Raw genomic sequence first — 11,913 nt, forward strand, 5'->3', positions numbered from 1 at the left:
AGTTCTATTTCCTCAACCCTTTCATTTCCTCATTCATGTGTTGATGAACTTGATCGTTATTGTTTGTAGACTTTGACTGAAGATTTTCTCAATTTCCTCAATCCTATTTCTTCAGTCACTTTGTATTCAGCCTGCTTATCATATTTTCATGCTACTTGTGCTATGTGCTTGTTTCATTTCATCATGATGACTGTGTTACTGCTCTGTTACGCTTGCACCTGAGCACTTATTCCGCTGCTAGTTGTTTGTGACTTAGGAAATTCCTCACCTTGAATTTCCTCAGTGATGAATTTGTAAAAATCGCCTATTCACCCCCCCCCCTCTAGTCGGTATAACGCACTTTCAAAAACTCTTCAAAGGAAACCACAGAATCATCAAAATAAGCACACAACACAAAGAAAACAGAATCTGTCAAAAATAGAACAATCTGTAGCAATCTGGAAATTTCGAATACTTCTGAAACTCCAAAAATTCCGAAAAATTAGGAAAACTTGAGAAATTTGTATATTAATCTTCTGCAAAAACAATCAGTATTTTTTCGCGCTTCTGTTAAAAATAAAAATTGTTTTCCTGGGCGTAGAAGTTTCTGTTTTTCAGCAAGATCAAATCAACTATCACCCAACATGATCCCAAAGGCTTTACTTGGCACAAACACTAATTAAAACACAAAAAACACAAACATAGTAGTAGTATAATTGTGCAAACACTCAAGACCAGAAAGAAAAGGACAAAAATAAATTTTATTCATTGGGTTGCCTCCCAACAAGCGTTATCATTTTATGCCCCTAGCTAGGCATAATGCGAAGGATCTAAGTATTGTCATCTTTGTCTTTATTTCCCTTAGAGGTGTCCTTGTTAGGAGGTTTTGCAAAAACAACATAGAATACATTATCCATACAGACTTTAGCACTATCAAGTTGATTATCATCATATCCTTTTTGATTTCCGGCAACAATCCAAGAATAGTGTTGATTAACATCATTGAAAACTTGTTGTGTTATATCTAAAACAGGGACTTCCTTTTTAATATTCTCATCAAAGATTTGATTGTCCCCAAGAAAATGTCTTAGCACATAATCACTATTATAAATAATTTCATCTATCACTGGTTTTTTATGATTCATATCATAGAAATCAAGAATTTCCCTCGCTTCCCGTACTATGTAATCAAATTCATTCATAAGAACAAGGGTGGCCAACTTTTTAGCTTTGGGGTTCTTTATAACGGGTAACTCAAAAACAATCTTTGCAAGGTAGGATGCGTACGGATAAATTATTTTTAAGTTTTAGAACTAGTGCTGAAATAGCTTCTACATAAGACTTAGTCCTCTCAAGAATAGGAGCATCATCAAGACATAAATTACCAACACAATTGAAAAATTCTTGGATACATTCTTTTCCTATAACATTTCCATTTCCCCAAAATAAAAGTTTTAGCATCCAGATTGCCAGATCGTCCAATTTTAGGAGTTAGGCCATCATCTGTTTCTGCAATCCCAAAGTCACTCACGGTGACAAATCTAGCAAACAAAAATCCAACGAGAAACGCGAACGAGAAAGAGGGTGAATAAAATGGCAAATTTTTGTGAAGTGGGGAGAGGAAAACGAGAGGCAAATGACAAATAATGTAAATTGCAAGGAGATGAGATTTGTGATTACGAACCTGGTAGATGTTGATGATGTCTCCCGGCAACGACGCCATAAATTCCTTTTGATGCGGCTTGAACTATGTCGGTAATTTCCCAAAGAGGAAGGGATGATGCGGCACAGCTACTGTAGGTATTTCCCTTAGTGATGAGACCAAGGTTATCGAACCATTAGGAGAACCACTCAACGCCACGTAAATAACTCCTGCACACAAAGAACAAATACTTGCAACCCGACGTAAGAGAGGGGTCGTCAATCCCTCACAGGTAAAAAGATAGGCAAAATTGTAGTAGATTTGATAAATAGATCTCGCGGGAACGCGAGATAAAATATAAAAAAATTGTAGCAAGGAATTTTTGGGTTTTTTGGATTAGTAGATCTGAAAATAAAAGCAAATAAAAATAGATCACAAAGGCAAATAAAAATTGTAGCAAGGTATGGAATAAGTGCTCAGGTGCAAGCGTAACAAAGCAGTAACACAGTCATCATGATGAAATGAAACAAGCACAGAGCACAAGTAGCGTGAAAACATGATAAGCAGGCTAAATACAAAGTGACTGAAGAAATAGGATTGAGGAAATTGAGAAAGTCTTCAGTCAAAGTCTATAAACAGTAATGATCAAGTTCATCAACACATGAATGAGGAAATGGAAGGGTCGAGGAAATAGAACCAATAGCTTGGTGAAGACAATGATTTGGTAGACCAGTTCCAACTGATGTGTCAGTTGTACGTTTGCTTGGAGCGGCTAGGTATTTAAACCTAAGGACACACAGCCCCGGACACATAGTCCTCATCGTATTCTCCTTGAGCTAAGATCACACAGACCTCGCCCAATCACTCGTGGTAAGTCTTCAGGTGACTTCCAAACCTTCATAGACTCGGTCACTTGGCGATCCACAATTCCTCTAGGATGCTCTAGACCATGACGCCTAACCATCTGGAGGATGCACAGTCCTCAAAGGTAACAAGCATCGGTTCCACACAGGAACAATCTCTTCAGTGATGCTCAATCACTTTGGGTTTGTAGGTGTTTGGGTTTGGGTTTTCCTGACTTGATGATTTTCACTCAAAGTCCTCGGGGGATGGGATGCTCTCAATGACAAGTGTTAGTTTCTCTCGGAGCAGCCAACCAACTAGTGGTTGTAGGGGGGCGGCTATTTATAGCCTAGGGAGCAGCCCGACATGACAAGACATAAATGCCCTTCAATGATATGACCCGTTCGGGATGCAGATGGAGACGAATATATGTTAGGTCGTGGTGGGCCAGTGTGGGCTGGATCCGACATGGCGGACGCGTCTGGGCCTCCCTATATCCGCACATATATGAGCTGTATATGAGGGGTGTTGGTCGGCCCGAGCGTATAAGGGTGATATGAGGCGAAATTACTAATTAAGGAGTACTCGTTGCAAAGACATTCCACTTTCCTAGGTCGCAACAAGTGGCGCACATGCAGCGCGCCACTTGTCGCAACCTGGGAGTTTTTCCTTTTTTCGTAGATCTGTTTATTCAAAATGTTTTATCTTTTAAACCGTGCGTCCAAATCTCGAACCGTTTTCACCATTGGATTCCTCGCGTAAAGATTTTTAAAACTAGATCCCATGTTGATAGGTTTTGACGAACTATTTTTTTTACGAAAAAGACCGGACGAAAAAAATCGAGTGAAAAAGGTGAACCGGGAGCACAATTTTTTTACCTTTCCGAAAGAGACACGCCCATGCCTCTCGTGAAATCACACCCATGCCTCTCGTGGAAGGAAAAACAGAAAACACGTTTTTTTCGTTTCTGAGAGGCACGTTCGTGACTCTTGCGAAAGCACAACCGTGCCTCTTGCGGAAGCAAAACCGTCACTCTCGCGAAAAAAAACAGAAAACGCGTTTTGCTTTTCCCTTTCCGAGAGGCACGGCCGTGACTCTCACGAAAGCACAACCGTGCCTCTCGCGGAAGCAAAACCGTGACTCTCGCGAAAGAAAAAAAACAGAAAACACGTTTTTTTTCGTTTCCGAAATGTACGGCCATGACTCTCGCTAAAGCACAACCATGCCTCTCGCGGAAAAAACCGTGACTTTCGGGAAAGGAAAAAACGCATTTTTTCGTGGAAAAGAATTTCTTTTTTGATTTTTTATCGAAAAGCTAAGGAAGACCGAGGGAAAACCAAAACGTGGAAAAAACCCGAAAAAGGACCGTTTAAAAAGCTAAAAACGCGTGTGAAAAAAAAATCCAGAGGGAGCGTCCAAACCATGACACGCGGCGAATGGCTGAGGGCACGCCAAATGGCGCTGATTGTTGCGAGGCTCCTGAAGAAGCGCTCGTTAACTAGTTGCTCCCGCAATTGGGTTGAGATTTTGTGACCAATCATTGACCGAATCGTCCGCTTAAAAATATAAAAACGTTCGAGGAGTCCGGCTGTAGTTATGAAAACAACCGGGCTTACGGGAGAAGGAACCCGGTTAAAACACAGGAATCCGGCTACAGTTATGGAAACAACCAGGCTTACGGGAGAAGGAACCAGGTCGAAGCCCGAAAATTATCGCTTTTACTTCACCATGCGGTCCGCCGCGATGGTAAAACACCACACTTGCTACTGCTGGATGGGCAAGTGGGCAACACGCGCAGAGGTAAGAAAACACACACACACACCGCCACTTCCAGAGTCAGCAATCCCCACACCCGCACTCCTCGCCCAAAATCAAACGCTTCTCCCCTCCAAAACCCCAACGCCTCGCCGTCGCCGGCCTCGCCTCCGCCGCGGGTTCCGCCAGAAGCGATGCCCCGGAAGCTGCGGGCGCTCCGCAAGAGCCACGCCCTCGCCGGAGCCGCCCCTAATGCCGACCTCGTCCGTATCCTCTCCGCACGGGTATCCACCCCAGCTCAAACCCTCGCTTCGGTGGCGACACAGGTGACCGGGGAAATGCTCCATCCACTGGATGATCGCTTCTCATCCACTTCTCCGCGCGTGCGATACGCCTTCCTGGGATTTACAGCGGGGACGGGACTGATGATCCTTGCCCCGCTTTTGCAGGGTCGCGATGACGCGGAGAAGCGGCGGGTGGTCGGTGTGGTGGTGGGAAAGGGCTGCTTGAAGCGGTCGGTGGGTGGTGCCAGCGGCGGGGGTTCCGGTTCGTCCAAAAAGGTGAGCTTTGTGTTGGAGCCCCAGGTGCGGGTCATGTCACCAGCTGCTGCCAACACAAGGGGGACGCGGAAGGGCGGGGAGACCGTTCCTGTTCCTGGTGATGACGGTGCTGACGTAGGCGGAGGGAGGCCTCGTCGTCAAACCCGTGTCCAACTTGGTGGTGGTTCTGCTCCAGTGGTAGGGGCACATGCTCCGGTTAGGCGGTCTAAGAGGATTGCGATGAATTTGGGTGCTGGAGTTGAGCAGCTTACTGCTCCGGCTAAAGCAATTGCAGCAGCTCCGGCACCTACTGATTTAGCACCTTCTAACATAGTTGGAAGTAATGCTCCCAAGGCTGAGGAAGAAGATGAGGTAGAAGAAACTGTTGGCAAGACGCGGAACAAGAAGAGAAAGTGCATGGATAGTTCTGTGCATATGATTCTCAATGCACAAATTGGAGTTCCTCGTAGATGCACAAGGTCGAGCGGCCGGCTACCAGCAGCCCCTTTGGTATGCTCTCATGTGCTTGAGAAGAGAGGGCGGATGAAGGCAACATATGTTAAGGAACAGACATGTGTTGAGGAGCAACCTGCTGAAGATCAAGACTTAGGTAGAACACTAAATTCTGGATTAATTGCTCTTGAGAGCAAGAGAAGTTGCAGCAAGGTGCAAGAAGATGAACTTGCTGCGCAAAGGGCTGCTAAGGAGGAAACATCAGGTAGGGCCACAAGATCAAGCTCAATAGCAGCTGCTATGATGTCTCCCACTGTCGTTGAGTACAGGAGGACAAGGAACACAGAAGATGCACGCTCTGATGGGGAGATGCCTATAAAGGATGCTCCTGTTCTCGGTGGTTTAAGGAGTAGAGCTGGTCAGGGTAACAATGGTGTGGTGGAGGAAAGTCACTTTGTCAAGAAATTGGGAAATAGGAGGGGACCCAGTAAACCAACTACTTGCATCAACAGGCATCAACAGCTTGTATCTTCTATAGAGGAAGAATATCAAGAACACGGTGTTGCTCCCGGGGGAAAGTCAAGTCAAGCACTAGTTAGTTGGGGTGGGACGCACCAAAGCAGCGTTCGTTGCCCTAGCGCCTTATCTTTTGAAGCTAAACAGAGGCTCGAAAGACGGAGTACGTCCGAAGTCGTGAAGAAAAAGGGGAATCCATGAGAAAGCCCATATTGTTCGTGGCAATGGAACATTCCTTTCCACTTTTTTGAATGGAGATCACTGACGAGCACTCTTGCGCAAATCAAGAGTAAAGGTAGGAGCTATGAAGCTAAGAAAAATTGCTTTCATTGACAACAAGACTCTCTTCCTGATTGGGATTGGTCTGTGCAGGATCTCCTTCCCTATGAGACTCTTGCTTCCCTTTGAAAGAGGCAGACCCCTAGCAGCTATGCGAAATGGAAGTTTCCTTCTTCTTGCTTGTTTGGCCGTCCGAAAGCAGATACAGATATCGGGGAGAAAGCAGCTCTCTGAGCGATGGATACCGATCGATCTCGGTTATTTTCAGCACCACTCGACGAGGGGGGGGCGGGGAAAGCTACAGGCCCAAAACCTTCGACCCTTCTTTCTATATGGGGGTGCCCGGGGCACCTCATCTTGTCATTTTGTTGCTCATTCCCCTTACACACGAGCAATCCAACCCGTCGGATTTCCTTTTCCTCTTCCCATTCGAACTTCTGCGGGTTTCCCCGTAATAGGAAGATCTGCGCCGAAATGAACATCACTGATCCAATACAAGATCAGACAGATTCAAACACCCGGCAGAAAAAAACCTTCTCTGGACATTGTATTGTAACAAGACTCCCGTCTAACCAATATAGTTCCACTCTTCATGGCAGTCTGCAGGTCCCTTACTGCTGGATCCTCTAAGCAGGGAAAGATCGTAGCTAGTATGAATTGGAAGAACGATCATACCGAACCCAGGATCCTGCAACTATTCTTCCTTCGTTCAAAGGCGAAGCTCTCGTCTTTGGCGACCAGCAAACGGAGGGCTAAAACCTGTAGTTTTGAAGCAAGGGATGAGCGCGAAAGCCGTTGCGCTTCCGTACACGCGCATACGTTTTCTTGCTGGGGCGGACACGGATTTCTCTCTAAAGGCGAAGAAAAAGAAGTGGGCGAACACTCGGCCCAGCGGGCGCCATCGGAAAGTGCTGAATGGATTGCTCCTTGCCCAACGACAAAAAGAAAGAAATTTAGGAGAGGATTGATAGGTTTAAGCATTCAGGGCTGGTCGCCTATACCTCCTAAGGTTCCAGCCTACCTGTCAACCTGCTCTGACATACCCTTCTAGCTCACTTGAAAGGAGAGTTGTTGCTACTCTGAAAATCAGACCCCCCTTTTACCTGTACGTCTTTTACGTACAGTGATTACGGTCATTCTGACCCCCCTCAACCACGAGAATGACAAATGGGATCCGGCCGGCCGGCGCCCACCCGACTAGAGGGACTGAGAAATTAATCGAGTACAAAACTTATTTAGCTGTTTCCTACTCGGTCTACAGCTTGGTTTGAAATGAGGGAGCCGCCCAGAAACTATTTCTACAGATTCCGACAGAGAGTACAAGTGGTGCCATCGGAGGAAGCTGACAACCTCAGAACAAGAATGGAAAAAGGATTGATTGCTCGACTAGGGGAGCCTACACTCTCTAACTACCTATACTACGCCCCCATTGATTGGAAACCCTCGGGGAAAATGATCCCATAAACAAAGGAATTATACAGTACGAAATAGCAAAAAAACAGACTAATTCGATTCTAAAAAATCGATAATAGATATTTTATTCTGCTTAAATTGTCCCGACAAGGAGAGATATTCAATATTTGAATCAGATTGGATTTCGTTTTAAGGCCCCTCCACTGAGGCAATCTAGGCGAAACCATTCCGCTGCCAGAGAATTGTCGTCCACGCACAATGCGGCAAATGATGGCATAGAGGATAATGTGGTGAAGGAAGACGAACATTTGGAGTTACCAAGGAATGGCAGAGCTAAGGTAAGTTAGCTACCAGTGTTAGTGAAATTCCTTCTAATCCTAGCAGTGGCTATAGAAAAAAAATTATAGGTAGTTGAGCCTGTGAAATGATCGAGGCATATATCTGTTATTCCTATTTTGCTTTAACTGGGAATGAAACGGCAAGGCGGGACTGATCCTTGTGTTGTTTTACAGGATTGTGCCGGTGCAGAGGAGCAAGTGGCGGAGGTGATAGTGAGAAAAGGGTGTTTGAAGCATCCAGGGGCTGATGCGAGCAGTGGCAGCTCCAGTGCTGCCAAAAAGGTGAGATTTGTGTTGGTGGAGCAGGCAGAAGCGGAGATGGTTGGATTCAGGAGGCCACGGGTAACATGGTCCCCGGTTGTTGCCAAGACAAGGGGTAGGCAGAAGGCCAGGGTGACTCTTGCTGGTGCCAAATCAAGCGGAGGGGAGCGTCGGCGGACGAGTGTTGATGGTGATTCTGATGGCGAAGGTGCCGATGCTGGAGGTGCAGGTTCAGATGCCCAGTTGAGGTTGTTCAAGAGGAATGTGGGGAATTTCGGTACTGGTGATGGAGTTGAGAAGGTTGCTGGAGCTGCAAGTCGGAATACTACCTCCAAGGCTGATATGGAGGATGGGGATGTAGAAACAGTTGATAGGAAGCGAAAGGCCAGCGAGAATACTGAGGATATAGGGTATGTTTGGTTGATGCCTAACATTCCCATAACTAACCTTAGTCAAATTCTGTCAGCCACAAAAGGTGTGGCAAACAAAATGGCCACCAAAATTGTAGCAAACTTTAGCAAGAAACTGAGTCGATGACATGTGGACCATGGTGTAATGAACTGCGGCATGGCTAAGATACGGTGTGCCAATGTTAGTCTAATTACCAAGCATGCCCATATTTCTTGGTGCTCAAGTTAGAGTTTCTCTCGTAAAATCAAGAGGTTGAGTATTCTCTTGTCGCTGGCCTCTTTCCTGTGGTCTCTGTTGTTAGGAAGAAAGAGAAGGCAGATAAAGGCAGGAATGGGCAGACGGTGTGAAGCAACAAAATGTGTTGAGGAGTAACCTGCTAAAGTTCAAGATTTCTGTAGAATTCGAAGATATGGACTAGGTTTTGGGTGGTCTGAAACCCATTAAGATGTTTATAATCTGTGAACTCTTTTGGTGATGTCAGGGCAAGTGTTGTAGCCTCTCGGACTAAATTTATGAATGCACTGGTGATGTACTAACTAGTGTGATATCTCTCCAAGAGTCATGAGTATTCTCTTGGTGGTTTCAGGTTGATGACTAAATTTTTTAACTGTATTTTCCATATGTGGTGATTTCACATAAGCCACTGTGGAAAATGCATCACCCATTAGTTTTTGTAGTTTATCCCATGCAGTTAAAAAATTGCACTTCTATAGATGATTGCTTATTTAGCATCTCACGTTGACACGGAAATAACATTATAGTATTATGCATAGTTCTTTATGATTCCAGATGTTGTGGCCAACATAATTCTAGCTTGCTTTATTATGGATATATCAAGTGATAAATAGAAGGCCTTTGGAATCTGGTTTTCTAACACTACTTTTGGTACCATTTCAAGTCTTTTTTTGTATTTATGGGATCTATATGCATGGTGACTTTTGGAGCTGTAAACTACATATTTTCTTGATTGACTTTCTGAACGACTGGTTACAGTTTTTCGAGCTTCAAGTCCATTGCTATATGTAATAGGTTAGATTAGTTGCAGGCTTGCAGCAACTCAAGGAAAATATGATGATGGTTTGTAGAGTATATTATAGATGGTGCGTTCACAACATTCATCATCGATGCTTGACAGAGGCAGATCCCATCACTAATCTCAGCAGCAATAGTTGCAACCAAACATGGGCTGAATGCGTACTGACGGCCCGCACCGTACCCCCACCTTGTGGGGGACGAGCTCCGCAGCTCCTACGTCGACGTCTACTCCAACCTTCTCTCCAGCAGCAAGGTGGGACAATCTCTTCCCTATCTCTTTCCCTTTTTTTACATCATCTATTTTTCCTTTATTTTCATCAACGTTGATTAGTTCCATAGTAGATCGTTGTTGGTGTATGCATTCTTCGTGATACATGGTCCATTTTCTACGGCGTATGACTGTGATATCATGTACAGATCGAGTCTATATATTGTCTACTGTTTGCGTAGTTGGAAGAGGGGTTCCATTCAGAAATGCTTGAGCTTTATTGAGCTGTAATGATGCAAGGATGTACTTGTTCTTTCGTGTGACTTAAGACTGGCCTTTTTTTGCTCTGTATGGCCCTGCGTTGTTGCCCTGTTCGCCTGTGCTAATCACGTAGCGCACTGCAATTCCCATTTTCGTAGGAATTCGCAGAAAAATAAAAATTCGGCAATCAGATTGATGTTGTGCATTTGTAAGGAGCATGGATCTTAGTGTCAAAGTTCAGAGAAAGGCTGATTGCTGGTTCATACCACCTATTTGGTGTATCTTGTTGCTTGTTATCTATGGGTGAAATTCACAAACCTTTATGCTTTATTACAGGGGCTCATGAGCATATTTGGTTTGTCGAACAAAAGAAGGATTTGAGGATTTGAGGTACTCAAAGATGTCAAGGGCATTCTCAAGCCATTGAAGTAACTGTTCTTGCCAAGCGCAGTCTAGGATGTTAGTGTTAGTTTACATACATGGTACAATGTTTTATCTTTTTCAAATTAGCCAAATCTCGTGCGCAGTTTATACAGTTTAACAGTTTAACATTAGTCACGACACCATTATGGGATAGCTATGTCTTCCAATTGCTGTTAATATAGTTGTCTTTAATCTTATATTTGAAAAAAGCACCACATTGGTATTGTTCTTTTGAATTATTAATTGAAGTAAACTACTTATTTCAGGTTGACATTTCTTCTCGAACCTCACACTTATGCAAGCACTAACTGGGAAGCCTGATAGAAGTCTCAAGGTTACATTTTTTGTTCAAGATTAATATACTAACCTCTGATTATTTGTGCTTGTTATGCTAAATCACCTGATGACCACGGGTATACGGCAATATCACTTACTGTGGTCATACGTTTCAGAGTTCTATTTGCTTATGGTGGACGAGAAGGTATTTTTTCAGTTTCGTGGTGTTACTTTGTCCATCACGCATCATTAGTGTTTAGTTATGTGACTGCTTCTATAGCAGTATTTCGTGGGATAGAACATTTTGCCAGTAACTGATCTGGTCATGGGATGTACTCTCAAAATGCAAGACGGTATGTACTTCTACACTAGATTGTTCTGGGTTAGAGCAGGCACATTAATATATCTGTTTATTTTCCTTTTTGTGGTCTATTTTACAGCGATGCTCGCTCTGCCAGGTAGCTATGGGTCCAAAGTGTGCATAACTCTTGCTAACCTGGACGTATTGTCTTTTAGAAACAGGTGCCATTTTTCGACTCTTCTTCGTATGGTTTATGATACAATGTATTATTATTGTGTGGCTGAGACGAAAATTTGTGTTTGCTTTATTGAGTGTTGAGCTGTTTTTTTAGAAAAGGGGGACATCCCCGGCCTCTGCATCGGAAAGATGCATACGGCCACCTTTATTAGCAAGCAAAAAGTTCAACAAAAGTCTTAAAGTCTCAAAAAAAGCTGCTCACAAAGAGCTAAGGAACAAAAATAAAAGCCACAACCGGCTGGCAAAAGATAGATAGGAAAACTAATTGCCTATCCCATTACATGACCGCCATCCAAACCGGCTGAAGATATCCCGCGCTACCATCTTTCATCAGATAGATCCAGTAACCAAACACTCACTGGCCTCCATCGGAGTGAGTAATGACCACATACGGATCAAAGCAGTGGCTCGGAATATAACCTGCAAAAAATAAGCAGTTGTTGTTCTGTTAAAGACCAAATCATTTCTGCAATTCCAGATAGCCCATAATAAAGCATATACTCCTATATGAATGTGTCTGTTGTTTGGAGCTCAATCCCATCCAACCACGTCCCAAATAACGTGTTAATATTATGTGGAGGAGTAATATTAAAGCCTATGTTCACTGATTGCCATAGAATCTTTGCCAGAGGACAAACGAGAAAGAGGTGCTTGATTATTTCATCCCTGTCACAAGAGCTACAACGAGAGGATCCAGTCCAGTTGCGTTTAATCAAGTTATCCTTAGTTAAAATAACTTGTTT

The 11,913-nt window shown here is 44.0% G+C and overlaps 1 protein-coding gene across 3 annotated transcripts; it reads left to right on the forward strand.

Moving 5' to 3' along the window:
* The first annotated feature begins 4,165 nt into the window (after positions 1 to 4,165).
* Positions 4,166 to 11,050, forward strand: LOC125508233 (uncharacterized). 3 transcript variants are annotated; one of them, XM_087525791.1, is made up of 6 exons: positions 4,178 to 4,545; positions 4,669 to 4,779; positions 7,614 to 7,757; positions 7,932 to 9,717; positions 10,270 to 10,323; positions 10,623 to 11,050. In XM_087525791.1, exons 1-4 carry the CDS (start codon positions 4,414 to 4,416, stop codon positions 8,553 to 8,555), a joined length of 1,011 nt encoding a protein of 336 aa, XP_087381917.1. In that variant the 5' UTR covers positions 4,178 to 4,413; the 3' UTR covers positions 8,556 to 9,717; positions 10,270 to 10,323; positions 10,623 to 11,050. The 3 variants fall into 3 exon arrangements, with proteins under 3 accessions (XP_048528815.2, XP_087381917.1, XP_087381916.1); XM_048672858.2 differs by having other exon boundaries at positions 4,166 to 4,545; positions 4,669 to 5,780; positions 7,607 to 7,757; positions 10,270 to 11,050; XM_087525790.1 differs by having other exon boundaries at positions 10,270 to 11,050.
* The last annotated feature ends 863 nt before the right edge of the window (positions 11,051 to 11,913 follow it).

The sequence above is a fragment of the Triticum urartu genome, chromosome 5A (assembly GCF_056163025.1).
Source record: "Triticum urartu cultivar PI428250 chromosome 5A, HENAU_Tu73, whole genome shotgun sequence".
NCBI classification, from domain to species: Eukaryota; Viridiplantae; Streptophyta; class Magnoliopsida; order Poales; family Poaceae; genus Triticum; species Triticum urartu.